Genomic DNA, 26713 nt, shown 5'->3' with positions numbered 1-26713 from the left:
CAGAAACATTGTTGAAATGTCTCAGTGAAGTGCCAGCTACACGGGGTAGAAGAATGGATGCCAGGATTTCTCCACCCTTCAGTCTTTCTTGCTGTTACTTAAGACAGAGAAGTTGCTCATTTGCCCCTGATAATCCCAAGTGATTATTTAACAGTTATACCTGTCAGAAGTGACGTCACTTCACTCTGTCCATTCTATTGCATAAGACAAGAGTAAAGGGATTGTGAGATACAATAATACAGGAAAGCCTCGCTCCCAACATTCCTCCAAAGTGCTAAAATTTAGGAGATAAACAGCCAGCCAGATTTTATTCCCGATTCAGCACTGCGGACAGCCAGCCAAAAGCACTTTTCCTGTTCAAATACAACAGATGCTGTGCTTCTTCCTTGTAAGGAAAGAATTTCACTACATTTAGTGCAGAGAAGAGAGTTGGCGTGGCACACAATCACTTATGTGGAGTGACACCTGGATATCATTTATTTGTGTGCAGAGAAAATAATTTGCTTAGTCATGTTGAGTAGCAAAAATGTTTCCTTCACAAATAAATGTGTTACCAATGTTAGTCAAGAGAGGACAGGTTATACTGCGAAAAACAAACAAACCCTGGGAATCTCAGTGGCATGAAACACCGGGCTTTATTTCTAGCTCAGTTTATGTCTCTGAGGCAGGTCTGCAAGTGGGACCCTGCTTAGCAAGTAACTCAGCGACATAGGGCAACAGGGGTGCCACGTTGGCAGGAGCAGTGGGTGACTGCAGAGGTGGGAACAGTGGGTGTGACCCCACTACACTCTCAGTCTCAGAGCTCACAGTTTCTGCACAGAAGTGATATTCATCAACTCTGACCTCATTTGATTAGCCAAAGCAAGTCATGGAGCCATGCTACCTTCTAAGGGGACCTAGAGGTCATGCACCCAACATAGAATTAAAAAATGAAAAAGCAGTTTGAATGATACTTCACAACTTTAAATATTTAAGCAACTTCCTACCTATTGTTCTTAAATAGAGGATTTCTTTGCTTCCACTGATACATTCTTACTGAATGTATCAAGGCATAGAACAAAGCATTATATTGCCTGCAGAAGATAAAAATGAGTAACGTACAGGTCCTGCTCTAACATATTTATACAGTACCACCACCAACCACCACCACCACCTTCATCATAGCAAATAAGAGTAGTTCTAGTGCTGACTGAGCACTTTCTCTTGCCCAGCATCATTCTAAAGGTTTCTGTGGCACCTTGTACCTTGTATCTCTATAAATAATGGGAAATTACCATGATCATTATGGTTAATGTGAGATTTGATTCCTTGAAACAGTTACAAAATGTAAGTATACTGTTTGTACAGTTTATGTCATAGATAGCATTCAATTCACATAAGATTGTTTTACACCCCCTACTTAGCTGATTCTGTTGCACTGAGGGACCTGAACATGGACTAAAATAATAATTTTAAAAAAATTTTAGGGAAAAGGTAAGAGTTTGGACCATTGGAACAGAAGAAAAAACAGTCTCAGATGAGTTCTCTTATAATGTGGCAGCCATGGGTGAGTGTGGGAACTCCTAGGAGCTGGCAGGGGAAAAGGGGTTTATCTATTTTTAAGGAAAGGCAATTTGTAGGTTAAAACAACATGAAACCTTTAAGGTCATAAAAAGAAAAATAATGCTACCTTTTATATATCTCCATCACTGTTTTTACGACTAAAGGAGAGAGGTTAGCACATATATACCCACATTTCCCACTGAAGGCAGATTATAGCAGTTATGAAGCAATTCTACTGTTGTAAGTGAATTGCAAAAGCTAGAGAGAACAGTCTCAAATGGCCAAAGCATGGGGGGAGTTACCTTAGATATAGTAAAGAATTTGTTTCCAGGAAGCTTTCTGAACACTCTGCTTAAGAGCTGTTGTGGAATTTCTCTCTATCCCAAGAGCTTTATTTATTGAATGGAATTTTTTCATCAGAAAAGGTTTTAAACAGTCCTTCCTAAAGTTAGTAAAATGGATTAACCTGATTAAGAAAAGCAAAAAGTCTTGTAGGTACCTGTGTTGTGGTAGTTAAACATATGCCTTTGATGAGACCAGACCATGAACTAGAACCAATTGGGGACCATCCAAATCTATTTGTGATTTTGACCATTATGTTCAGTTGGTAGTATAGAGCTACTGCTAATTATGTGTGAGTCTATTTTCTTAACCCTGTGGCAAGTGGAGTATATACTGGAAAAACATTTTGAACTACAGTAGTATTTGGGACGCGCAATGCAGAAACATCTAGATTATTACAAATTTAATCTAGGTAGCTAGCACAATTGCCATTCATTTCGATTACATAAGAAAAAAGCTTTTTTCCTAGTTTTTGCACAAGTTCTAGATCAAATAGAAATACCATCCATGGTAGGTCTGATATAGGACATTTTGCCAGGATAGGAAAAGGAATTATACTGAATTTTTATTTTTACTAAAATTACAATTGGTTATACTTCAATATCTTCTAATAAAAAGAAAACGTCAGATAAACTGGCTCTACTCTGCTTATTCAATGGTATTCTCTACTCTTTTTCAAAAGTCCAGCTTTCTCCTAAAAATCCACTAGCACTTCCAAGTCAGTCTTGCCTTTTCATTGGTCTAAAAGGCCCTCTTCTTTGCTCTTTCTTTCCCAAAGTCCTACCCATCCTTCAAGACCCAGATAAGATCCCACCTCTGCCAAGAAACATTCTCCAAATAATTCTAATTTACTCTTTACTTTCTTCATTTTAATAATTAGCTCGATTGAAATTCCAAACTACATGTTAAGAATTATAATTTTAAATAGAAAATACATAGCGTAAAACATATCTTAGCATGATTTTAAATATTTTTGTGACCAACAAATTCCTGCTCACTATCAAGTTTTATTTTCAATGTTTTATGTTCCTATATAACCTATACTTTGTAACAGTATTTATCTCTGATCCTCCTCTGAGAATGACCAACTTCCATTTCATGTATGAGAGCTAATAAATGTAGTAAGGAAGTCAGCTATGAAGGGATGAAACTAACACCATTAAGTATTTTTCCATAACTGTGTCACAGAATATAAAGTGCTTCCACTTCCTCTACTAGAATAGATAATTTGGATACATAGGTAACTAGCGATTTTATGAAGGAGGAAATTGTAAATCACTGTTTGCTGGGCTTGTTCAAAGTTTGCTTCATATACTAGATCTTACCAGAGACGTTGATGTGGAATTCACACAAAGTTGAGTAGCACGTAAGAAGTATTCTTTCACAACAACAACAGAAATAACATCAACCTAAAAATTATTAAGTTTATGGCTAACATATTTGTGAATAATTTTGGAGTCATCTGTGAATAGGCTATTTATGAGTCTCCTAGACTAGAGAAAGATTCTTTTGTGCCACTGAAGTTAGCTTTTCCCACATTTCTCATGTAGAATGAGCACCAGAAAAAACCAGTTGACCATAGCATATTTATCCACATTTATTGAGTTCTTACTCTTTGCTAGGTATTGTGATACACTGGTAAATAAAATATTATCCCTACTGCTAATGAGTTTATCCTGGTGAACTTAAAAGATAAACAGAAAACTGCGGTAAAGTAATAATTACAGAGCATGCAAGGAGTGCTGTGGGGGTTAAGAGAAGACTCGCAAAGGCATATCGTGTCTAAAGTGAGTCCTAAAAAAATAACAGATGTTAACAGTAAACAGAATAGGAAGGGAGCATGGTGACAAAAGGAAAGGTATTCTAGGAGGCAGATGCAGCGTACAAAGGCCTGGAAGCAGGGAAAAGCTTGAGAGTTCTCCAGAATGTCATGGAGTTGAAGATCCCTAGAGACTGGAACTCAAAAAAGATAGATAACAAGAAAGAACCGGAGAAGTAAACAGGGCATGAAAAGCCTAGTATACCAGGTCAAGAAGTAGGCATTTTCTCCAAAAAGCCATATGTTTTCTTCCACGAAGGCTTCTTTTGGGGAGTGAAATAAGTAAGATTTGCATTTTTAGTGATCATTCTGCTTGTAGTATGAAGAGTAGATTGGATTGATAGTAAGATATCGGTATGGAGGCTACTGCAATAAAGCACATAGACCATAAAAACATTAGTGGAACCAAGACTTAAATAAACTGATTTAAGAGACAATGAATAGGTAGTGTTTTTTGGACTTGATGTCCACTTGACTCCATACTATTTTAGACTCATTCTTTCTCTTCATTCAAAATTCCAAAAAAAGTATAAGCAGCTCATAAACTAGTAACATAGAAGAGCATTTGATGAAGTTAACTCTGTAACAAGAACAGAAAGGAAGCTACAAATCAGTTTGGTTAAAGAAAAGAGGTTAAAAAATTTTAATGTTAATGATGCATATTTTTAACATATAAAGTCTTCTGTGGAGTTATTTTTCTAGAGCTTACTATATGACCTACAAGGAGTTAATGAAAAAAATTATTCTGAAAAATCATATGCCTCTTTTTTAAATGAAAGGACTTTCTACAAATACTCAGAGAGACTGGCAAATCTACGAAATGAAAGCAAATTAAAGTTACAAAATTAAGCGATCACAGCTATGTTGGTATTTTAATTCTGCCATTCTGCTGTGGTGACCATTCCAGATTCTTTTTAAATAAAAATTGTCAAGACATTTAAGGAGTCTCCTGTTTGTTTTAGGTGTGAAGAAAGATTGTGTTTTATCTCATCTCTTCATATAAAAGAATTTCATATCAACCTTTCATTTATTTTACTTATACTAATTATTTTATAATATTTATAAAGAAAATCAGCAATGGCATTTATTGGCCTATCTTCTCTGAAAGCCAAAAGCATATAATTCATGCATGCTAATTTAAAAACTGTCTTAAATGTGTGTTAAAATTCTTCTAAATACTGACATTTTAGAGAGAGCCCAAAAATATGAGGTATTTTTTAATTTAAAAAATACTTGAAAAGAATTTCTACAACTAATGCAAGTTTATCATTTCTAACTAGTTTCCTAAAGATAAGAAATGTGGAAACTGATGTTAAGAAAATTATACAAGAATACAGAATAGCAGAACTAATCTTTGAATTCAGGAATGTCTCACTCCAGAACTCATGTCCTTTTCCAGGGCACCACATGCTGTTACTATGCTTATGATCCACATTCTACACTGAAAAGAGTAGGAGAGGGTTTTCCATAACTTCTACAAATAAAGCACACATGTAAAATAAAGGAAAGAGCTGGTTTAGAGTCTGTGTGAAAAAGCTCTCAGAAGGGCTGACAATCCCAACATCAACTTAGGTTGGTATATTTGCCAAATAAGCTGCTGTCAACTCAGGTGGCTTCAATAAATATAAGTCATCAGTTAACAGCAGCCCTATTCTGTGAATAAGGTGGCACCTCTTGAGTACTGATTGTGGCACTTCATTTTAAGGCAACATTAACAAAGCAGAGCTTGATCGGCCCAGTCAGGGTGATCATGGCATGAGGAATGTTTGCCCACCACCAAAGGGCATGCTGAATAACCCTCTCTAAACATCTGGAGGTCTGTCATGACTTACGGCCTTATGGCATTAGAAGAAGGAACCTAGACTAACAGTGGAAGACACAGTCAGTCAGATTTGGCATTAGATATGTAAATATTTTCTTCTCATTAAAAGGTAGGGCAGGGACATGGGACAAGCATCGTGATTAATTTTTCCTATGATGAAAAATGCCAAGATATAAAGAGCATAGTAAGAACAGGAGGGACTCCATCTTAAAGCTAAGATTCCTTTTTAAAAAACCAGGGAGTTAGGAAGTATGATTCCTAGCATATTTTATGGGTAATCAGCCAATTACCGACCCTATCTTAAGGTAGGGCAAGCAGTACTAAATGGTATGTTCACACTGCTTGAGGGTAACCACTATTTTGGAGAAGAAAAGGATCAAGAAATTCCTTGTGTTAGGTTTATTTTTGAGAATATCTAGAGGACAGACTATAGATGGTGACACAATGTCTCTCACTGGAAATCGACATCATGAGACCATGTCTAGTCTATGCACCACCCAGCCCTTTGTCTTATTCTTAAGAGACAGAATCCCAAGCCCTGAAGTGTGCCTCTTCTCTGAGCTTGCCTGCACTCTTCCTTCAAGTGTGTACTTTGCCTTAAATAAGACATCTTGCTGTTCAGCTTATTGTTTTGTCTGTACTTTTCTGTGGTAAGTGTCTGTTAACTTTGCTATTTCATTCAATCTTCTAGACTTAAGCACAAGTCTTCACTCTCTCTGTACTACTTTAGACAAGTAGGGAAGGGCTACTGAGATCTCTCATTTGGGCTTGCAAGTTCCTGTTGCCTGGGTGACCCAGACAGGACTGCTGTTATGCGATCATGCTCTTTAGTAGCCTGCCCCCAAATCTCCTTTCTTTGCCTTTGGGAAGTTCTCAGAACATAATCTCATTCCATCCAGTGCTCTATGGCTCCCCCAGATCCTAGGATGGTAGGGATAAAATTCCCACACTGAGCAGGTCCAAGCAGACACCAGAGGCCAGTGGACCCTGGCTTGAGGAGTTGGCAAGGGATCTGCCCTATGTTGAGTAGGAGTTCAATGAACTTCCCTTGCCTCCCTCTGTTCTTCCTTGCTCTCTGCTGCCTGCACAACTGCTGCCATCTCCTGCTACTCTCACTTTAATGAATTCCTTCCTTACCTACCCTTCTCCAACCTGTTTGTGAATTCTTTTTCATTCAGTCATCAAGGCTGAGGTTTCACATTGTGTGTAGGGAGAGACCTCCCCAGACACAGCTGCCTGACAACAATTAGAACACTCAAAAAGGGAATGGACTTCCTAATCAAGTAGTGATTTATTTTTCCATGAGATTGTACAAAGACAAAATGGTAAACTGACCACCTGTCTGGATGCCATGGAAATGATTAAACCACAAAAATACCAACTTTCAATAAAATTCTCTGATTTGGGTAAAATTCTACAAGTTGTCTAAACTCCATATTTTTCTAATTACTGATTTTGATGATGCTGTTGCAATGAGAGACACAAAATGCTAAGAGCACAACGTCAGTCTTAATTGCATAAGTGCAATTATTGACTTTTCCACATTCCAGCAGTTTTCCTCCCTGCCTCTCTCCCTTCCTCCTCTCCCTTTCTGTTCTCTCTCTTCTCCCTCTGGCTCCCCTCTTGCTTTCCTATGCCCTCTTCTCTTTCCCCCTCCCTCTCCCTCTTTGATTTTCTATCACTTACTTAGCATTTACTATGCATCAGGCATTATTGTAAACGTATTCAAATGTTTTCCTTTAATATTTATTGCAAACAATGATACAGGTGCCATTTATATCCACTTCTTTCAGTCAGAGCAGGTGAAGTAACCAGGATCACAATAATTACTGTTTCTGCTACATTTGTTTTCCAAGTGATGCTCAAAAGTGGAAAAAATAACAATGTGCAAACCGAATCAGTTTGTCCTGAGCAGCCAGGTATAAGGGAGTCACAGCCAGATGAGGAAAACATTTTAGAAAAACATCCTTCACCTATTTTTTAAAAGTTCAGCAGAAGGAAAGATTATAAGATTAAATGAAATAATAAAGTTAGGAATGGACCCACCCCAAATTATTCAGATGCCAAAGTAAGCCAATCCCAGCTGTTACTCTTGACTCCGGCTGCCATCCTCAGCAAGAGCAGCATGGGGGAGTGTGGGCAACCGGCTGCAGTAGCAGCTGGGCCTATTTGTTAAAAGGAAAAAAATAGTCAGTGAAGACAAAGGGAAATTTCAGTGGCGAGCAGTGTGAATGGAAACTTGGAGCCTGGCTGGGGGAGCTTCAGAAGTGAAACGCAGCAGTGGTATTTCACAAACCAGTGACAGGGAGAGTGCTCCTGCAGGGGTGCCTCTGCTGGCAAGGGTTCTGCTCTACCCAGAGCAAAACCTTCCAATGGCCAAGTTTGTATAAATTTTTTCGTATGACCAGTATTCTGGACACTCAAAACTAAAGCCACATCAAAATCTGTTCTAGCTGAGCAGTGGGTGTAAATTAGCAGACTAAAAGGACAAATGGCATTCGAATCATTTTAATCAAAAAACATATGTTGCTGTTATTATATGTTCATTAATATAGAAATGTAAATGCCTCTAAAACATAATTAAATATTCCAAAACATAACCGCATATAATAAAATCCTATTTATTTTACATCCCCTGAGACCAATGTTATAAATGGCCTCTAATGTGTTTCTGAATGACTACTGCTTTATTTGCATGTAGACTTTCCCATTGGTATCCATTCCATAAGTTTATTTTTCATTTTCACTCTTGTCCAATTTTATTGATTTTAAGTCTTAGAGACTTCTCTTTTCTTTCTCTAATCTTAAAATATATCAGACTTCAATTTGGGCAAAGACATTTTGGAGTATGTAAAAAACATTTGGCAAAAAAATCTGTCAAAAGCAATGCCCAGTACATAACTTTCATTTTATTTCTGAGAAATATAATAACAAAGATACAATTACACTTTTTATTGTAAGTATCATTGACTTAATTATGATATTTTTCTTCTATGGTTATCTAAATATTATTACAAGGGAATTTTGTTTTGGGGAATTATTAGAGAATCAAAGAATACAAATGAATTGACATTTAAACATATTATCTTCTCATAACTGTAACAATATAGGAATAAAATTGGTATTTTTTTGGTGGCTCATAATAGCCATGCCAGTACATCCTTGTCCTAGCTTCTCTTGACTCTTCCTTCATTCTTGACAAAAGGAACGATTTTGTGTTCCCTTATTAACAAGAAGGTGCAGTAGTATGGATAATTGAGTATACAAACAACTGAAATTGTAACATTTGACTTCAAAAAAAAGATTTTTTTCTTCTTAATTTAAATTTTAAACATGGGTGGTATGGCTATTCTAAGAACCCACCATATGGTTCACTCAAGTTATGCAGAACCTTAAACTACCAGTAAACTTAATTTTACTACACATTCTGAGCAATTATAAAGTATCTGACAGATATTATTCATCTGGCCAGAAATGTATGTAACATTTATGTGTTGTGATGTCGGACTTGAAGTTTCTTCTTCCTTTCCTTTTTTTCTTTGATAAGGAAAAATAAGCTATATCAGTTTTATCAATAATGATAGAGCTATTCCAAAAGGAGTCATTTTTATTTTCCATTACTTTTCCCAACATTTTCTTTAAGAATGTTATTTCGTCTTGCTCAGAATGATCAAAATGATTGTATTTTCCATATACTTATTTGACAACTTGACTTTAGTTTCTAAAAATAAAATAATTTTTTTCCATTTTACATATTCATTCACTCCTTATAGTATAAGAGACAAGGACAAATATGTGTTTTCTCCTGATTTTTCACTTTTGACATTCTGTTGATGTTGATTAATGTCCTCTTCCATGTTAGGTGTTGCTATATTTGATTAATCAGTATGGTGTTAAAAAGGAAAAGACAAACCTGAAGGATACAACATTTTAAAATTTATTATCAATTTTTGTAAGGCTCATAGATAAAATCTTAAGCTAAATTTTTCATCAGTTCTTTCTCAAGTAAGATGATGTAGGAAATAAATTGAAAACCTTGCATAAACTGTAATTACAAAACTTGTAACCACTGTTCATTCTTCTTGGTGTATTATTATCTACAGCTATACTTTTAATTCTGTAAATCCACATAAAAAGGCAACATAGTCAAACTCTTCATCAAACAAACTTCACAAAGGGACTGATAAAAACAAAAGCGTCTCTTGCTTTGGCCAGAACAGGCATATTCCTCAGAAACGAGCTCTGGGTCAGTCACTGCGCTTTAGACCTGCCTTCCTTACTGCTTTGCCACTGGCCTCATGCATTAGTCCTCTGTCTCTCTCTTCAGAGTTCTTCACTCTAGAAATTAATGAGATGCTACACTGGGAACTGGGAGATGACGACTGGAGAAAGAGGTAGGAAAAGATAATCTAGGTGTGACATCCATCACGTAATAGCCCAGATGAATTCAAACCACCCTCTGCCAATGCCTCCAGCTGTACCTTTTCAATAACGTATTTTCTGAATCCTGTTAAAGCAGCTCTGGATTTCTATTCAGAGCTTTTTTCATAAAAGACCTGAACCCAAACTAAGGCTAACATTTCAAAGCAGGGGCAGAAGAGAAGCATTCCCATCCTTTTCCCTGAATGCTCCCCCAAGCTCTATCATGCCATTTTCTGCCATCTTTATTAGGAACCTATTTATAGGTGGCATCCAACAAGGGAATTAAGGTTGGTAAAACTACTGCAGATAGACAATTAAATTTTATTCATTAAATGCACTCGATAAAATACATGTATTAAATACCTAAAATTCATTAGAGTCTAAGAATCAAACAATAAAGCAACTCACTTGTCTTACAAGTTTCAAAATCTATGTTTTCTGAATTTGTACTAATCGTGTATTACTCATACAGAAAAATGAGAATTCCTCAAAGTCATACAGATATGGGTGGGGGTAATTTACTGTAGCATGAACAAAGAGCATTTGTGATACTACTATATAAAGTAAAGGTATGAACACAGTAGAATTCAGTTAATTAGATGTCCAAGGGTAACTGTTTTCAGGAGGACACAGAGCACTGTGTGTAGCAGGATGGCCATGGGAGGATGGCAGGAATGGTGGCAAGACCGGATAAGACCCATGGACAATTTGTGTACTGTTTCTTGGCCAGGTTCTTGTTCAAGACTGAGCTCTGTTTCTTTAATTCCCAACTGCATGCTTCCATAGCACTTTTTGTAAACCTTTAGCATAGAAAAAGCATCCTGGTATATAATGTCTTGTCTCTTTTTACAAGTAGATCTCAAGATTCAGAGGAATTGGGTTGAGTTGAAGTGGTGTGTGTGTGTATTTGTGTTAATAAACTAATTTTAGAATAGTTTTAGACTTAAGGAAACATTGTAAATATAGTTCATAGAGTTCCCATATACCCACACTCAATTTTCTCTATTATTAATAGCTTAGTATGGTACATTTTTAACAGTTGATAACAATATCGATTCATTATTATTAACTAAAACCCACAGTTTACCAGATTTCCTTAGTTTTACTTAATGTGCTTTTACAGTTCCAGGATCCCATTCAAGATATAGGTGGCATTTAGGAATCTGTGCTTTTTAAATTCTTTATTCTCCCTAGCATGATGTTTAGTATCTAAAGCTTTCAAGAAGTTCAACAAATATCCAGTGGAATAAGTGAACAACTGAATGAACAAATATTTCTTAAAGAGATACCAAATCTTCAGAATCCCTGAAGGGAAAGATCAGGAAATATAACAGAAGAATGCAGCAGACCTAATTGCACTAGTCCAAGAAAACTGTCCACTGGGAGATGAAGGAATTCTGGAATCCTACAAAATGCTTTTCCACAGTTGACCAATATTAGATGTTTCCTCATCTGAATTCAATGGTAGCATGATATGTCACAGTTCATACCATCAGTAAACAGACCACTAGACCAATGGAACAGAATAGAGAGCCCAGATAAAAACTCAAGCATATATGGTGAACTAATATATGATAAAGGAGCCATGAATATACAATAGGGAAAAGACAGTCTCTTCAACAACTGGTGTTGGGAAAACTGGACAGCTACATGCAAGAGAATGAAACTGGATTACTGTCTAACTCCATATGCAAAAGTAAACTCGAAATGGATTAAAGGCCTAAATGTAAGACATGAAACTCTTAAAAAGAAACACAGGCAAAAATCTTTTGAACATATACATGAGTCATTTTTTTCTGGACACCTCTCCCTGGGCAAAGGAAACAAAATAAAAAATGAACAGGTGGGACTACATCAACCTAAAAAGCTTCTGTACAGCAAAGAACATCATCACCAGAACAAAAAGGCAGCCTATGGAATGGAAGAACACATTCATAAACAACTTATCCAATAAGGGGCTAACTTCCAAAATGTATAAAGAACTCATATGACTCAATACTAAAAAAAATCTACAAATAACCTGATTAAAAAATGGGCAGAAACCTGAACAGACATTTTTTCAAAGAAGAAATACAAATGACCAACAGGCACATGAAAAGATGCCCCACATTGCTAATTACCAGGGAAATGCAAATCAAAACCACAATGAGATATCACTTCACACCAGTTAGACTGGCTACTATTCAAAAGACAAGAAATAACAAGTGTTGGCGAGGATGCAAAGAAATGGGAACCCTCCTACACTGCTGGTGGGAAAGCAAATTGGTGCAGCCACTGTGACAAGCATATGGAGGTTCCTCAAAAAGTTAAAAACAGAAATAGATATGATTCAGTAGTTCCACTTCTAGGAATTTACCCCCCAAAAACAAAATCCCTGTTTAGAAAAGATATATACATCCCTATGTTTATTGCATCATTATTTATGATAGCCAATATATGGAGTCACCTAAAGTGTCCATCAAATAGATGAATGGATAAAGAAGACATACATATACACAATGGAATATTATTCAGCCATAAGAAAGAAAGAAATCCTACCATTTGTGATAGCACAGATGGACCTAGAGGGTATTTTGTTAAGTGAAATAAGCCAGCAGAGAAAGACAAATACCATATGATTTCACTTATTTGTGGAATCTAAGAACAAAGTGAACAAAACAGCAATAGACTCATACATAGACACTGAGAAATGACTGGTGGTGGGTGGTGGGGAGGATGAAGGGTATAAAGGGGCACAAAAATCTCAGTCATAATATAGTTGGTCATGGGGATGGTAGCACAGCATGGAGAATACAGCCAATGATTCTATAACATTTTCCTATATTGACAGATAGGAACTGCACTAGCTGGGGGAGGATTTAATAATACGGGTAACTGGTAAACCACTGTATTGTATACTTGAAACTAATATAAGATTGTATATCAACTATATTTTCATTTTTAAAATGTCATAAAAATATACTACCAATAACTATTAAAAACAGATTTAATTTGTTAAATGATTATCGATAACTATATGTATCTTATTTAATAGCAAAAAATAATAGGTGGAGAATGGTACAATAGAAACTTATGAATTTAAGCACATTCATCAAGACCAAGAATGTCATTTGGAAAGTTGAATAAATGATACCCTTAGCCTGGGTGATAGACCTGAAGGGGAAAAAATGAAAAAATTAAATGAAAGAAAGGATCATCCCTTTTTAGCATCGTCCCAAATACTTGGCCCAGTGTTTCTCATGCTGAAGGGTGCACTAAGAATCACTAGCAGGGCTTGTTAAAACACAGCTTTCTGAGTACCAGAATTATTGACTCAGGAGGCCTGATGCAGTAGCCCCCAGGAGATGCGGATGGTGCCAGCCTCAGACACTTTGCACAGCATTGGCTTAAGCCCAGTGCCTGTCTTCTCTCTGACCCTAGTTTCCAAGGGAACAGAAGATAACCCTACATAACATCATCTCCTCTGGAATAAAATCCAGCTAAGCTTTCCTGATATCAAGTAATTATTTAGTGGTAGCTCTAGCTCTCAAAAAGTCTTTATAGTTTTGTCATTTTGCCTATAACATGGAAACCAACACAACAAAAAGTTTTGTTTTTATTCAATAGATATTAAATTTAATTTAACCTTTAATTATAGGCTTTAGGAATGATCTGAATAAGTCATTTCTGTTGTTTGTAAGAGTCTTACCACAAAAAAACAAACAACAAAAACAACTCCATGCCCTCAAGAATATTAAAACATATTTAAATTTCATAAATTAGAGAATATTATAAACCATTCCAATGCAGTATCATACATTTCCATGGCACATTTAAATTTACTACAGCAATCATATGAGATAGAAACAGTGTTTGTTAGTTTCTATACTTATGAGAACAGTAAGCCTCAGAAGTTCAATGATATTGCAAAAATAATTGAGCATCAAATAGGATATACTGTAGATTCAAATCTAGAATTTGCAAAAATAATATAGTATCGAACAGGATATACTGTAGATTCAAATCCAGGATTTTAAATTTTAAAACACTCTTTCCACTAGAACATGCTGTTTCCTAATAAAATTTTTGGAAGTGTTTTGGAGAAATGAGACACAGTGGGAGGTAGAAGAGGAAAAAAGTCTTGCATTTTTAGAATTGGAAAGGATCTCAGAAGTCACATGTTCCATAATAAACTTTTTGACTCAGGGTTAGGAAAAAAGCAATCAGGGGTGTGAATAGCTGCATGCGATGCTGTCAGCACATCTCCTCTTGGGCTTTCATTCTACAGTATATCTTGAGCTTTGAATTCAAAGCCCTCAGTTCCCATAATTTCCTGAAGGAAACTGGTCAGGAAGGAAAGAGTCAGTGTCCCCAGCTGATATCTATTTTCTCCCTCTTTTATTCCCAGTTTCTTTGGTGCCTTTTTTTAAATCTGGTTCTAGAGCTAGTCCAGCTACCTGAAGTAGGCACTGAGGCTTCTCTCCAGTGATGCTGCTTCTCTGCTCTAGACTGTGAATAAAACCCCCTTTTAATTCTGGTTTCAATTAATTAAATCTCAAAGCTCATAGGAAAAGAATCCAACCTCAGGTTTATGTAAATAATGTTCTGACTTACACTAAACTCAAGTGTAGCCACAGAGTGGATGGTGGGTCTCCTGTCAGAACCGATCCCTTCCCTCTCCAACATCCCCCAGTACCTGGGGCCTGGGGGCACCAGCTTCCCACGAGGAAAATAGGCAAAGAGGATAAGTTGTCCTGGTGGCTAGTAAGCTATTTATTTTAATATCTCATTTTTTCCTTTAAGTCACGAATTTCAACAAATTGTGAATACTTAGTGTAATTACACTTAAAAAAATCCAACAGTCATGTTTTCTATTCATTGACTTAAAAAAATGAAACAAATATTGAAGTTACACTGAGGCCCAACAAATACACATCATTCACTAAAAATACATGCTCATTCCACCCTGGGTCTAAGGCAGGAAGAAAAAAATATATTTGGAAAGGAGGCAGGGGAAGAGAAAAAGAGAGAAGGAGGGGCAGTGCCTACAGCACAGAGGGGTAATCCAGGAAAGGAGTGACAGGAGAAAAGGGAAGAAGTTGTGAAGATTACTCAGGAATGACAAGTGCATCAAAAAGTCAGTGAAGAAAGAACCCTGGTCAGAGAGGCGTGAATATGGCTGAACTGTGGGAGGATGTCCAGGGCCCAGGCTGCTTTGCTGCAATGCAGCTCTGAGGGAAGGAAGGAGAATGGGCAGAGAAAGCCCGAGCCTTTTTCCTAATGTATGTTTTACCAAAGGAGCCATAGATAGTTCTTCAGGATTCCCTAGTTTCCGTGGTACTCCCACCCCACCCCCAACAGACTCCTTTAAAACATACTGCTCCAAATCATTTTCTATTATCTATACACCCACCCCATGCACATGTACTGAACACTGAGGTGTCAGGAACTGTGCCCCATGCCAGCTCTCTTACCTGTTTGTCCAGGGGAAGGTATAGTGGAAAGCTTCCTTTCACTTTCAAAGCAAACAATGCATGCTGAGCTGATAGCTGCCTATAGGATACTGTTTAGTTTAACTTTTGACAGTGTGGTCTGGTCTCAGTAATATTAGTTCTATTGTGCTTTACAAAGCTGGGTCTTCAAGAACCTTTGTTAGTTACTTCTGTTTATTTTATGGCTTTGGTCTGCTTTCTCCAAGATGCCATCAGATAAAGTTCCATCTTTCCTTGTATTATCAACAAGATAATTCTACAGTAATTTACAAACATGAGAGACACCAACATCCCTTGTTCCTTCTAGTCAACTGCTCCTATAAGAGCTGGATTTCATAAAAGAAAATCTCTGCTTTCAAGTAAAAAACTGCGATGATTAAGGATCTTCCCTTATTTTAAGTCATAAGTTAATAAGTTGAAATAAAAAAAGTAACCAGGGTACACTAATTCCCTCTGAACCTCTTCTGATTCACTGAGTAACTTATAAAAAGCTTCCTATGGGTAAAGTATTTCACACATTAATTTGCATTATCTCACGTAATTCTTTCAGGGTGCTGCACGTTATATATTACTCCATTTTAAAGATTAGAAAACTCCTACACAGTGAAGGTAACTTGCTCAGGTCATACCACCAGAAGCAAGATTCAAATTAGGTATGTCTCATCCAAAGTCTAGAGTTTTTAGGCCACCAAAATTACAATTTAAGCATGTTAATATCTGGGCCTAAACTGCTTTTCCACATGTGCTGTGCCAAAGCTATGACTAAGTCCCTGAGCTGAGAGCAGTGATGGCTGGGAGGTTAGCTACCAAGGACAGAAGCAACTAACTGGATGGTTAGTAACTAACCATTTCTAATACATTTCTAAGCCCCAGAAATTAGGCAAGTCAGGGATTTTTCTTTTCCTTTTCCAAAGTAATTGTGGAGGCAAGATCATCAGAGTAATAGGGCCAGAAAGTGGGAATATGTCCTAAGGGAGGCTGAAAACTTCTTGAGTAATCAGTTGACTCGGTCACCACCAGGACCACAGGAAGTTGAGGTACCAGCTCCACAGATGTTTCTGTTGTTGAAATCACCACACACTTCTCTTTGCTAGAAAATGTTCTCTCAATATCAGAGAATGTAACACTTGATTCAGATGTGGTATCAACATGTCCTTGTCATTCACGGTCCAGAAAACCCAGCCTACAAAAATATCCAGTCTTGTCATTATTGCCCTTGTTACGAGTACAAAGCATAATGCTTGCTGAAGTCCAAGAAATAACTAATGACACTGACGTTTCTCCTATGCTTCAAGTGTCACTTAAAACCATATTATGAAAAAAATCATTATTAAAATAACCATAATCCTTTGTATAATTTACATAATATTCCAAAGTGTCAGGTGTTGTGTTAACAACTACTAATAATATTTGGCCATGTCTATTGAAACCAAGAAAATCATCTAAATCTTCACTCTGTACTTTTTGGAAAATGTTAAAATGGTATAATTTCGGGTTTGTTTAATTTTAAATTCTCTGAGACTGAACTTGCAAAGCCACTTCGACACCGTGGTGGATCTATCAAGGGGCATCCATGCATATGAAGTGTCATTTCTGGATTCCTGCAGATGAAATTCCTCTACTAAATCACAGAAGAGTTGTACACACAAAAATAAAGGAGTAAATCTTTGCACCCTCTCCCACTAAGAATTCCCAATGACAATTTCAGTAGGCATCCTTGATGAAATAAAACTAACTCTGCAGATTGTTAACAATAATTTTCACCAGCAATGACCATTTTGCTGTTTGGTACTTTATTATGTGGTCATAAAATTGAGGCACCAAGTGATCTCATCTCAGACAGAAACAGAGACCCTCATGTATGAAACACTTTCAGGGTAAATGACAAATCTGATGTGGACACCAAAATAACAACATCGATTTTTGAAAGAATATTCCATTGTGACACCATAACTATTGCATATATTTAATAGTTAAGAACAAGTGTTGGTTCTATGTTGTGTACCGAACACTGCCTTCACAAAACTTTTAAGAAATGATGACACAACCAAATTATTTTTCAGTCCAAAATTGGCCCAGTTCATTTATAAATTCCATTTACTGCTTTTCCTAACTCTGACCTCCCCTCACCCTACCTCTATACTAGAAGATAACTTTTTCCCACTGTAATATCCAACATCTAGATAAGAACTGAATAATTCATAGAACCATTCGGGGGCTTTTGTATATCCAGGTGCATTTCTGTGATGCACAGGCAAAATTTGTCTGTAACAAATATAAGAATAAAAAGAATTGCACTGTCTAAAATCCTTACACAGAGTTTCTTTACAGAAGGTATATTCTGTTGTAAACCAAACTCAACAAAACATTGTAACTCCTTTCATCTTACCCAGTGTTTTTTTTTAATATAAACTATTTCTTAATAAATCTACCACTTAATTGTCATAGACCCTCCCTGATGGAGATCTGGGCATGAAGGGTTTGTGTTTACTCCTGGGCCCTATTTAACTACTTGCTTTATGAATCATACCTTATGACTCATCTATATTTATTAACCACACATGGATGTGTGACTCATGTCACTATTGATAATACCTACTTATTGGCTGAGGAACCAAAGCTATAAGCTGGGTCAGGAAAAACTAGCTCAGGCACTGCCTCCTTTTTATTTGCTCTGGATATAAAATAAGTACCAAAACCTTCAGGATGACCATTTAAAACCTTTACTTATCATTGTGCTCTTCTAGAATTTTATCTCAATTTTTTTCATATAAATGGAAAAAGTCTAAAATGTGTGATATAAAGTGATTATGTGTAATAAGTGGATATATGCACATTTTATAGCAAAAATATTGACCATCCATCTTGGAAAAGTCACAGATGATATAATCATCTTCTAAATTATAACCAGAGGTCAAAGGTATAGAAGTTGGGATTTGGAATGAATGCAACCTATCAGGATAAACCATACATTTTATGCTAATTAAGAGCAACTTCTTGGTCTTCTCTGTTAGCATTATCCTAGCACTTAATTGATACACAAACCCAAGCCATACCCATGGATTTTTCTCTTTAGGACATATTTCCTTCCAGCTGTCTCAATTTGTATCAGTCATCAGGAAACAGTAAAAAAAATTACTTTTAGGTTATAAGGTGCTTTCACAGACACTGTTACCCCATTTGATCTTCTCAAAAACACAATAAGATACACAGGGAAAGCACCATTACTATATCTATTTTGAAATTAAGGAAATTGAGGCACAGTTACCTCACAATCAGTGGAAATGGAAGGACTAGAGCTGGACCAGAGACTTGACTCCAAATTCTGAGCTCTCTGAACTCTGACAAATCTGTATTTAATGGGTTATAATATCCAAATACAGATAGACTAAATTGACACTTTCTGTTCCACTTTTTGTATGTATGGATATATAATGAAAGCTCAAACCTACATTTATAATGTCCACATAATTTAGGAATCATCTTCTGCCATACCTCTGCCTTTATTTAGCTATTTCTTCCCCAACCTTCTTGGGAGAACATCCTCTGCTCATGCAGCCAGTCTCCCTGGCTTCTGCAATTGTGGCATTCCTTACTGGGTCTCTGGACACTACTCCATCCACCCAACTCCCTTAATTGAGTTTCTAGGGCTTTCCCCATGCATCGGGATTTCTTCTTTGACCAGAGGCTTTGCTCATTTGTTTTTTCCTCCTTTGTGCTTCATTATCAAGGAGGTTATTTTTGCCTTCCCTGTAACCTCATTAAGGCAGGGTGGTGAAAGATAAGGAGAGGGCAGACATCAACAGAGAGAAGTGGCTGAATCCACCATACTCTTCTCTCTTTATTCTCTCTTTCCTTCATTTCTATCATGAGGATCATAGCTACTTTTCAAGGAAATCCTTGCGGTAGAATATTATAAATTTATGTTCCTTGCACCAATGACCAATGTTACCTTCTTTAGGGTACTGGCTATAAAGTTAGCTACAATTCTTAACTATTCATTAACTTTTGAATACTTCCCTGATGTAGTTAATCTTAAATCTTGAATAAGAATTCTTACAGAGCAGGACAGTATCTTGCCATTTTAGTCTTTGCCATATATTTTTGTTAACAATTTATATTTAAAATATAAAACACAGTAATATATATATATATGTATGTATGTATGTATGTATGTATGTATGTATGTATGTATATGTATGCATTGCCTCAACTAGAGTGAAAATCTCAACTTTTTATCCACTAGGCTTGCCCTAAATCAGCATATTTGTTTTGGAGTAGACATTCTGTAAGAAGAGGGAAGAATTCAGTATTACCTCACTCTGGGTGGAGGGCAGTAGGAAATAAGCTAGAATAGGCTCCATAAGTGATGCCAACTTTCTACCTTGTCTCCCTCCCTCTCTGCCTTTTCTTCCTTTTAGTCCTAATAGTTTCCTCCTCTCAAGCTCTGTTTAAGAACAAGCCACTTCTAGAGATAAAGATGGAGCTGAGGGAAAGGGTAATTCTTGGGCATTTTTTTTTATGAACATATTTTTATATAATTTAACTTCAACTTTGTATAATACACTGAAACTTACTCCTCTTTGGGAAAAGACACTAGGCTTGTGGTCTCAAGTGCCATTTCAATAAAGGAGGATATAACAAAAATACTCGGCCTTCTTCCTTATGGGATAAACCACTGCTGTGAAATGAATCCATGAGTCAATACAGTAGGTCACCTCCAGGAAGCCTACTGGATTTCTCTGCCCGGGGTTGGACAGCAGTTTAGAGATGCTACATTACGTAATTAAAGTGTCTCCTATTCTGAAGGACCTTGCACTCATTCATAATACTGATCACCTAATTCATCCACTACTGAAATTTTACCATTTCTGATATCACTTAAGATAGCCCAAGGTTATACTCTGAAATATCCTACCCCTAGTTTTTGGATACCTCTAAAATACCTATAGAATTCCAGAGTGTAGACAGGTAAATGGGCTATTCTTATTGTACTGAGGGGACTGAGTATTCCTGGGCTCTCCCTGGGGGGCAGCAGTAGGCAGTGGCTGCCTCTGGTTGCATCTCTGCTGTGAACTTTAAGCTGACACTGCTGACTGAATTGCACAAGTGAGAACATTCCACCTTCAGGTAACTCTAGACTGTCTTTGAACAGGAGCAAAACAATGTGCATTTTTTGCTAGTGCCATGAAATAAAAAGGTTAAGAAAAGCCAAAGGGAAGCCTTGTGGGAGTTTTCAGCCTCCTGTACACAAAGACACTAGCAGTCCTACTCCCACACCATTTAACACAACTCATCAAACCAGTTACAGTTACTCCTTGGACTGAGGGAGATGCAGTGAAGATGAGCCTGACAACAGTAGGAGACAGAGCATTTAGTTACACTGGAGAATTCCGGTATGCTCTGCCCAAATTACAAGGATGCTAATGAAATATTAAAGTGAGATCTTTGAAACATGCTGACACTAAATTATAAAAAAATAATGAGATAGGAAAGGTTAATACCAGTAGAAAGGTAGCTTGCCCAAATTGGCATCCTATCCACTTGTCTCCATAAGAAAACCAAACCACCTAAGATTTTTTTTCTGACATCCTTATTTGTCCATAATCCACCACATCAAATTTTTATATTTTGATATATTTGATCATAACTTCTTAGAAATATACATTTGGATGCACACCATGAAACATCTTCCCAAATCAAATTCTTTGTGCTAATGCTAGCTACTATATTTTAAATACCTTACAAATGCACTGGCAGGGTACTTCTTAAACCTGTTATCCACTGGGGAGTGTTATAGGAAATCTATGTAAACTAAGAAAATATCCACAGATCTTTAGGTATTCTAAAAAGGAAATTTCTATAGTCAAAATTAACTGATGATTATTCAATAAAAAGACAAAAAAATCGTGTCACATAAAATTGAGGCCTCCCTTTTTGTTTGTCATTCTGGGTAAGATCCACCTATATTTAAAAATATAGGCTTCAGTTCTTTCTACAGTAGGGACAATTTAAAAGCTTACCCAACTGAAAACTGGTTCTTATGTAATTCTCACTATTGTATGTGTTATCTGTCTCTATGATTAAATTACTCTTGAAAATTAATTCCAAATTACCGTTAAGTCAGCAAAGCCACTTTCTCAGAGTGTGGGTTTTGTTTGTTGTTTGTTTACAGGAAGAATCACCAAACCTATTCATGACTGGCTTTTATTGGTCCTGATGCAAAAGCTACCTTTTGATCATTTATTTACGACTAAATGCTGCTTTACAAGATGCAGCTGAAGAATAACACATTTACGTGCTGATAGATCTTCAGTTAAGCAGCAAGAATTTGCATTAAAAAGAATAGATTTTTTTAGATGCTAGTGAATAGTATCTTATACTTCAACAGTATAAGCCAATTTAAGAGGATAAACTGAATTTTTTTTTCAGCCACACATAAAAAAACTTTCTAATAATGAAGTCAACTAGCAAACTAATTTATATCAGTTGTTAGTCATTTCAATCACATGGTGATGACTTTGTTATCATGGTTAAGGAATCATTTTCCTTTTCAGGAATTTTTTCTCCTCTTCTCACCCCCATTATGGACAAAACAAATATACCAATTGCACCTTTATTTCCAAAGCCTTTCCCCAACATCCTTGCTTCCCATAATGCATAAACCATATCTAAATACCCATTGCTAATTTGCTGGATTCGGCTCCTCAAGGCTATTTACAACCTGCTTCCTCCCCTCCTCTGTTGTGTCTGTTAGTGAGTGAACTTCTCTTTAACAAAACCTAATATTTACCACACAAAAATAACATCTCTAAGTTGGCATGTGATTTGGCATTATTTTCAGATGCAGTGAGCCTGACATACTAATTAGAGGCACTTACAATCTTAGGTCAGTTTTGCAATAATTTTTTTCAGGTGCATTTTAAAGGTCTATGAAGACGAAAGAACTATGTTGAATGACTTTAATTTTGTCCTTTTTTCTAACAATAGGATCTGAAAAGGTAACCTACCTTTATGTGACAGGCGTAACCGGGGGTGACTGGTATCAGCTGTGTGAACTCCTGTCCAGAGCTCCAGGAAGTGAGCCCACAGGAGCCAGGAGATAAGTTGCCCAGGGGATGCCATGCTGCAGGGCTCACGGTGCAAGCCCTCCGATACTCACTTTAGGGCGGGTTTAGTTTTACTTAGGAGTCCCCTCCAGAGGCAGCGGGTGAGAGGCTTTGTCAGAAATTGAACGCGTTGTCATCAGAAAGCACAGTTACAAAGTGCCATTTGTCAGGCTGTATTTGGATGAGTAAAACCTTTCTTTCCTCAGGACAGTTGTTTACAAGCCGAGAGCAAGCGGACATTCCAAGGAGTGAGTCTTCAGAGCCATGTCCTGTCTAGAGCTCTCTTCAGCAACTGTGCGGGGAGACTCAGGAAGAAACTGGATTTTTCAGTCACTCCTGCGAGCGGTTCATTCAGAAAAGAAAAAGAAAAAAAGACGAGCACACGCACCGGCTTCCCCGTGGAGCTCTCCTCCGCCGGCTGGTTCAAGCCTCTCAGAAGTCAGCCTCCTGCACTGACTTGCCAAACAGCTAGTTTTAATTCACCTTTCACCTTGCTAATTAAAAACAAGAAGTGCCATTCCCTCTAGGAGTTGCAGGATCCACCCAGCAGGGATGCCGTTCTGTCAGCTCGCTGTGTTTACAGGGAAAGTTCAGGCAGGGTTGAGCGGCGTACTCGCTGTTTCTAGGAAGTGTTTCTGATCCACGTGCCCTGCTCCCACCCACCCTCCCAGTATTACTGGCCCCACGTCACTCAGCAGCAGCCCAGAAGTCCGGGTTTGGATGCGCAAGGGGGAATCAGGAGGGAGAATGATATATAATGGGCTGATTATTTAAGACTTCGTAACAGAAGAGGATGTAGTCTCAGAAAGGGCTTTTAAATGCTCACTCACCAAGATTAACCCTTGCATAAATCTAAGTACATTTTAAATAATCAGTTTGTCACCATCCAGTACCCAAATTGATTTTTCCCCCCAGTTTCAACTGAAATAGTATTTTTGTTCACATTTATGGCATTTTATACAGACTACATCTTAGAAATGCTATTTTCAACTCTTGAAAGGAAATTGTGTTTCAAGAGCCTGAAAAATATGTCACCCATGGTTGTTTCATAGATGTGTTAAAATGAACAAATTATTTTGCTTTGGCAAATTCTTCAAATCAATTAAAAGCAAATCCTTGTTTCCAAAACAAGCCATAAATTTCACCCCAAGTTAAGAATAATTGAATTGTAATTATTTTTTCTCCTAAATAAGGCAACTATGGTTAAGGTGGAAATTCTCTGCCCAACAGATCTCAGTAAAGCAGGTATTAGAAAACTCAGGATGTGAACTACCTTAGGATTCAACGGCTGTGCACTTTCAGAGTTTATTTTCCAAGACACTATGTTTGTGTAAATAAACTTAACACAATAGGTCAACTTTATAATCTACTCTCAATCAATCTCAAAAACTAAACCAAACACTCATAGCTGTTGGCATGGAAAAGAATAGTATTAAGACACACATAAACTTTGAATAGATATTTAAGTTGATAGGAGTTAATAGCAAAAAAACTATTTCAACCGTGATAACTTTTCTTATTCTGCATTTTAAGTGGTAATTATTATGGACATTATTGAGAATTCTGCCTTTAAAATCATGTAATTATAACAAAAAGATAGAACAGGTTATCTTGATATTTTGCTTATGTAAATGCAAATGTAGAGCCAAGCATTCTCTATCCATTTTCCTAAGCATGATATATTCTATTACAAGCAGAGTATATTTAGCAAAATATAAATGTCACTGGATATTATAAATATTAGATTTTCAAAGTCTACAAAAGATAACAAGCTCCAAACATTATTTAACAGTAAAGAAACATGAAGTATTCAGAGACTTTTAACCTGGGGTGGTCTCTGAAGGCACTTGCATATTTTAAAAGCCAGTCTGATGAGCGATAGACCAAAGTCTGCTCAAAGTGTGATATAATGTACCTTTTGAATCCTCTTTTATTTTATTCCAAAATTGAAGTAACTAGAAAGTAAATAGCAGTTTTTATATGCTCTATCTAATGTTATGCTTTATCTGGAAAAAGTAAATGTGGTGCATATTTTACTACAACTACATAGCATGTGGTGCAAATATATAAATGTGGTGCAACTTTTATTACAAATATAAAGCTACTCTAGTACAATTGAAATTCCACTTAGGACTGTGCAATACCTTTCCTACCTCTACCATGGAAATGAGGCAATGTCAGACATTACAATCATTTCATTATGATACAAAATTCACACCATTAAAATGTTGACATGAGAATAAATGTCGTGAATGCCAGTTACATCCATACACACTACACACCAAGGTTCATCTCCAGTTTTATATGTCATCCTTCAGATTAGGTTGGGGCATTTTGGAGTGCATACCAGAATAATGAGCTCTTCTGGATTCCTCGAAGCATGCTTTGGCTCATCCTGCAGTCATCAGTGTCACCGCTTATCCCCTTTGATCCTCTGTATGTTCTTCTACCTCTCCCTCTATAGAAAACACACAGATGATGCCCCCCAAAAGACTATTAAAAACACTAAACATCCAGAGCTGACCATAGCCTCAGCTACGCGCATGCGCCTTCAGCTACTAGCGATGAAAGGAGCCTTTGGGACCAAACCAGTCATATCATAAAATATCACAGCATGAAGTGTATCAGGAAGAATCATCAGGAGCTGGGTCACCACATAACTCATCTGAACAGGAAATTTTTTGAGAGTAAAAGAGTCTTCTATTAATAATCACATGTAAACCAATAAAACAGACAGATCAGGTGAGCAAAGTCACCCTACTTGGGAGAGATTTCTATGTACCCTTGGGCAACATGGATATAGAAAAATAAAATTTTAAATAACTGACTTGCCTCCAGTGGTGAATGCAGAACTTGAGTGAACTGAAGAGCTTTGGGGACTAGCAACAACATCTGTTGGTATTATTATATTCAATGTGAGAGGAGTTAAACTGCCAATCTGAACATTAGGCAACATGGAAAACCAGGTGAGAAGGAAAAGGGCAATTCTGAAGGTACTGCCTGCCACGTCAAATTTCTCATTCCAAAATCTTAGCCCTTTGTTGCTAGTGGCACAATGTGGTATTGAAGGGCAAAGGAGGGCATTGAGTACTCAGCAGGACTTCGAGGCCCCCCCATGGTAGGTTCCACCTCTGGCTCCCCAGCTTTAACAGCAGAGGAGCAACTGACCTCTGAAACAATCCTTCCCAGTATGTGGTCCCAGACTCTCTGTTGCTGAATAATGTGGGGTACTTAATAAGAGAGCAAATTCCTATGCCCCACCTTACATTCCCAATTTACCTAAAGTTTACATATTAAAATTTGATTTTTACAGTGCTTCCTTAAGGTGTTTTATTATTAAAACATAATTATTTATTATTAAAACCTTAGATATATTTGCCCCTTTCTCCATTTTTATCATAATAGCATAGTATCTGAAAATTTACCTTAAGTTTATATAAAATGAAACCTTACCTCATACTCTTGATTTGCTACCTTAATTTTTCAAATACATGTGATAACAAAACAAAAAATTATCAAAGTTTATCTTGGCACCACTTAAAATTATCTCACATACTACAGGACATAGTTCTTACTAAAGCCCACAAGAATATGCATCCTTTCTTTCCTTCCTACCTAGGATGATGGGCGATATATATGGGAGACTACACTTCCCAGCCCTATGCAGTTCTGTGAACCATTGGCAGTTTCTGACCTAATAAATGTGAGCAAAAGTGATGTGTGTCACATTTGGGCTAAAGAAGTGAAATGCTCCTAAGAAATTCCTCTTTCTCAAGTCCTTTCTGCAGCAAATGTTGTAGAAAAGGGGGAATTCTTACATTGAAATGGTGAACTCATGAGATTAAAGCATCTTGGATTTCTGACTCACACTGGGGACAGTTGCCTGGGAAAGTTACAAAGCTCCTCAGCAGACTTTCTATGAACAGGAAGTAAACATATATGTTAAGCCACTTGGTTTATTTGTTACCACAGCACAGCATAGCCTCTCCTAACTAGATGCACACATTTCATTTGCTCTGTTTTGGGAAACATGGTTTTGGACAAACACACATCCATCAGGTAAGTCACTGATACTACTTTCTTTCCTATCTGTCTCTAAAACTCATGTTAGCAAAAGTTAAAAATACAGCCAGGGAGAGATGTGGATATTAAGGACTAAGTCAGAGGTAAAGTGATTCCCTATGTC

General features: G+C 37.0%; 1 protein-coding gene across 1 annotated transcript in view; it reads right to left on the bottom strand.

The window, feature by feature from the left end:
* The window catches only part of SEMA3E (semaphorin 3E), a 248405-nt gene extending 225248 nt beyond the window's left edge, over nt 1-23157 (bottom strand). The window contains exon 1 of the mRNA XM_073238907.1: nt 22429-23157. Within this exon, the coding sequence (XP_073095008.1) occupies nt 22429-22543 (115 nt within the window). The 5' untranslated portion in view covers nt 22544-23157. The remainder of the gene's footprint in view (nt 1-22428) is intronic.
* Nucleotides 23158-26713: the final 3556 nt, after the last annotated feature.

The sequence above is a fragment of the Manis javanica genome, chromosome 6, assembly GCF_040802235.1.
Source record: "Manis javanica isolate MJ-LG chromosome 6, MJ_LKY, whole genome shotgun sequence".
Taxonomy (NCBI): domain Eukaryota; kingdom Metazoa; phylum Chordata; class Mammalia; order Pholidota; family Manidae; genus Manis; species Manis javanica.
Note: the sequence above shows the minus strand (reverse complement) of the source record. Positions and strands in the feature narration are given on the sequence as shown.